This window comes from Mobula hypostoma, chromosome 3 (assembly GCF_963921235.1).
Source record: "Mobula hypostoma chromosome 3, sMobHyp1.1, whole genome shotgun sequence".
NCBI classification, from domain to species: domain Eukaryota; kingdom Metazoa; phylum Chordata; class Chondrichthyes; order Myliobatiformes; family Myliobatidae; genus Mobula; species Mobula hypostoma.
This window is the reverse complement of record NC_086099.1, coordinates 125,451,031-125,455,266: the sequence shown is the minus strand read 5'-3', so window position 1 is coordinate 125,455,266 and position 4,236 is coordinate 125,451,031. Positions and strand designations below refer to the sequence as shown.

The window sequence follows — 4,236 nt, the reverse complement described above, 5'->3', positions numbered from 1 at the left end:
CTCACCATTCCCAACATCCTTTGCTCCTGCCAGATTTACACTCACTCTTTGCTCCCTGTTGACAAATAACAGTATTGTGCAAAAGTCTTATTCACCCTAACTACATATATGTGTCTAAAACTTTTGAACAGTGCTGTACCATCACCAATCGGTACCATACATAATATGGCCGGTCATCATAGCAACTGCATCGCTTGCCATGTACAGTCACTATTGTACACGTCATTATCATCATCCCAGTCTGCTGTATTTCCAGTCGCCTGTTTATTGTGCATTTCAGTCACCATTACGTGTGGTAATGTAAACATTCTGAGATATGCCAGCTTCAATCCCCTTGGTACATTTCATCTCCAATCACCGTAGAATAATACTGTCAGCGCGCGAACATTGTCCCAGTGATATTAACACATATCAGATCCATTCACTGACACACTTCCACTAACTTCCACTATGACCATGAAATATACCATCTCCTTTCAGAATTGTTCAACAAACACTACATACTCCAATTTCAGCAAATACAATCATAATGACACAAGTTATTTCCATTTACTAGTGTAGTTGGCATCACCAGTCACTGTAACAACTGATATATATATTTAGTTATTGCTTGGCTTTGTTAATTACGGCACCCTCACCAGGCACCATTATGTATGACAACAGTGCAATACACAATGGCACTTTATATCTCCATTCACCATCAGACCTGTGATCCTTTAATCAATCACTATCTGACATGATAATTACAATTGTCATTCAGAAAATCATCTCTAATTTTATTGAATTAATTGTTCTGACAATGTGTGGAAGTTGCAGTAAAGACAACAATAGCCTGGGGCAGTTACAGGCAAGTGTGAACACTGGAGACACCACTGCTTCATTACAGAGGAGATCGACTGTGACAGTATGTACTCAAGCCAGACAAGTGATGCCTCTGTAGTGAGCCTTTTCCAGAAAGTTCTGCCTAAAACACTGCATCCCCTTACATATTTAAGGGGTGCTGGAAACAGATGGGATAGGAATGATAGAAGGATGTGAAACTTACCCAACAACTACTGCCCAATTATCTTTACTGACTTCAAAATGTCATCAGCTGTCTGCTTGAAGTTTCGATTGACTTTATCACCTCTATTGTGAATGGTTATTGATCTTGCAAGTAAAGAATTCAAACATATACAATTTACAATCATCAGTATCCAATGAGCCTATTCTGCATAAAAATAGCAGTTTTTTTTCAGACTTCAGAACTGTGTGGATGACACGGGCCATACTTTTCTCCTTGTGCACATGTAAAATAAAAATATATATGTTTGAGTCAAATGAGTGTGTCTGTTCTGGGCCCAGTCTCTTTATTTCATTATCGGTGATGACAGTCACTTCGACATGCATCTAAACTGTGCTTAATTCCAAAGCTGATCTACATCTCCCACTTCTACCTTCAGTGGAATAACATTGAAAGATATCTCCAGTTCAGAGCAAAACAACCCTTGGTCTTTGTATTACACTGTAGTGCCTGTCATTGTTACATAAAATACACAGAAAAATGAGTTCACTAGCCAATCCTTTATTCCTACCACATAGTACTTTCTCTTTTGTGTGAGCTGAATGGTTTCATCGGTGTGGTATCAAAAAGTTCTTTCTGTGAATTATGCATAAATCATTAAGCAAAAAAAAACAAGCAGTACATTTGGAATATTATTGTTTTATTATTGTTGGAAATGTAATTATAAGCTGTCAAGTTACCAATAAACCTTAAACTGTTCTTCATAGCATAAGAAGTTAAAATATATTACTTTTCAAGCGCTGAGTTGATAGAAAATGGAATGAATTTTTGGTTTTAGCCACCGCAGTCATGTTAGTACATTACATTAAAGAAACAAACGAGAAACAATAACAAAAAGATTAAAGATGATATGAAAGGTGGGGTGATTGGATGAAATTATCGGTAGCACTGGTAAAGTGGCTTCACTATGTTGAGATTTGTAACCGTTACTAACTGTTAGAGCTGTAACAGAGAGTTAACTTAAGCATCTCTGATATCCATTTTGAGAATCGCTTTCTTCTCGTCAGACATAGTGACTGAAACATATATGTCCCTTGTCGTTGAGTTCGAAGGTGATTCCACCGATGCCTTCAAAATGGAATTCGATCCAAGATCGTTGTACATATTTTTATATAAGTTGTAGTCAGTCCGAGTGATTTCGTCGGAGACATCCAGAGCATACTGGATGCTGTACATGAAGTAGTTGTAAGGGTTGGAAACCAGCACGGAGATCTGGGTGTTACCAATACGGTAGCTCAGCACCCCGACAGCGCCCCACAATGAGTATGAACGTTTTTCGATGACGCACACTCCTTTCTCTCCCTGGTTAATGGGGTCGGAAGGTGACGTGTGTACTTTGCCACTGTAAATGTAGGTCCTGCAAGAGACAAATCTTGTGAGGCGCACCATTTCTAATCATTCTTTAGATGTCACATCGCTTCGTCCTTTATATGTAGAAAAATCACCATCTTCACATATCTGACATAAAGGCACGCAAGCTAAAACACCTTGTATTTAAAAGTGGGAATATCCTCAATAAAGTGAAAAATTCCAATGCAGTTCTGAAATGAAGCTGGACACATTGCCACACGGGGTGGTATTAGGTCAAATTCTTTTTAATCTTCCTTGGACAAAGAATGATAGCTCTAGACTTAATCACAATAATACCTCAATCGTATTTAATTGAATAAAATACTTTGAACCTCTCTATTGCAAAAAAAAAGAAAGAATTACACAGAAGTTTACTTACTTAGGACTAGTTAAAATTTTGCTCGAGCTTTTGTTGCAGATTTCAATCCCCACACATCTGGTGGAGTTAACGGATTTAATTATTTCTTCAATTGACTTTGACATTATGTAAAATCTGGAAAAGCATAGATAATCATCGTAAAAAATACTTTTTTCAGAAACATATAAACACGATTATCTGAAAAATCATTAAATTAATTTACTCGCAAACACGAGGAAATCTGCAGATGCTGGAAATTCAAGCAACACCAACACAAAATTCTGGTGAACGCAGCAGGCCAGGCAACATCTATTAAAAGAGGTTCAGTCGACATTTCGGGCCGAGACCCTTTACTCAGTGAGTAAAATTAATTTACTCACCGTGTTTTGCACCGATAAACAATTCAATTTGGGGATTTATACCTGACAGAATATGCCTGCTCTTTGATTCTTGGACCGAGGCAAATGGAAATGTATCGGACCAGGGAAGCTCCCCTGTGCCGGTTCAAGCTTGAAAATACCAGTTTGCTGTCTTCTGCTTTCAGATGAAAAATTCCAGCTCAGAACTTGCGGAACCACCTCTTCATACCGCTAATGTGGGGAAGGAGGTACAGAAGGCACACACTCAGCGAATCAGGAACAGCTTCTTCCCCTCCGACATCTGAGCCCTAGATGGACATTGAATCCATAAACACAACTTCACTACATTTTTATTTCTGTTAATTTCCACTACTTAATTTAACTTAAAAAAGTATATATATAGATAGATAGGTAGATCGATAGAGATAGAGATAGAGAGAGAGAGAGAGAGAGTTAATGTAACTCACTTTTTTCTCTATTTATTTATCATGTATTTCATTGTATTGCTGCAGCAAAGTTAACAAATTTCACAGCATATGCCGGTGATATTAAATCTGATTCTGATTCTAATTCTGAAAACACACCCATAACTAACTGCAAATGCATACAAAGTATATGACCAGAGAGAGTTTAAAGTTTATTGCTAAACAAATAATGTAAACAATAGGATAAATAAGCCCTACTTTTGAAACATGATTTTGCACAGAAATATCAGTACATGGTCTCAGATCTACTGCTTATTCTGCTTTTGAAGTTTCTTATCTTTTGGTGTTTAGAAGAATCCTCAAGCCTATCTTTCTGGCTATTCCAATGTGCACAATGCTTTGATAAAGATTTTAGATAACTGTCCTCATTTCTTCTCGTTCTTTTCTTCAGCTCCATGTTTGACTGATGCATGTATTATGGCAAACAATGTTTTTATGAAATTACATGTTGGAAGTTGGTAATGCTATAATATCATGTGATTTAAAGATTACAATTAAGTGCCTGACAAAGATGACTGATCACAATGAACTTTGCTCTCGTGAAGTGCCCACAGACATAAATACATTTTAAGGAGCAATTTGAAAGTAAACATAACTGAGACCTGAAGGAAACATTCCTGT

The 4,236-nt window shown here is 37.2% G+C and overlaps 1 protein-coding gene across 1 annotated transcript; it reads right to left on the bottom strand.

Annotated features, from left to right (window-relative positions):
• Positions 1 to 1,717: 1,717 nt before the first annotated feature.
• LOC134343532 (hydra actinoporin-like toxin 4) lies at positions 1,718 to 3,316 on the bottom strand. Its single transcript, XM_063042279.1, has 3 exons — positions 3,194 to 3,316; positions 2,793 to 2,906; positions 1,718 to 2,420 (listed from the first exon to the last, which is right to left on the bottom strand). The coding sequence occupies exons 2-3, from the start codon at positions 2,894 to 2,896 to the stop codon at positions 2,024 to 2,026; spliced, it is 501 nt and encodes a 166-aa protein (XP_062898349.1). The 5' UTR covers positions 2,897 to 2,906; positions 3,194 to 3,316; the 3' UTR covers positions 1,718 to 2,023.
• Positions 3,317 to 4,236: the final 920 nt, after the last annotated feature.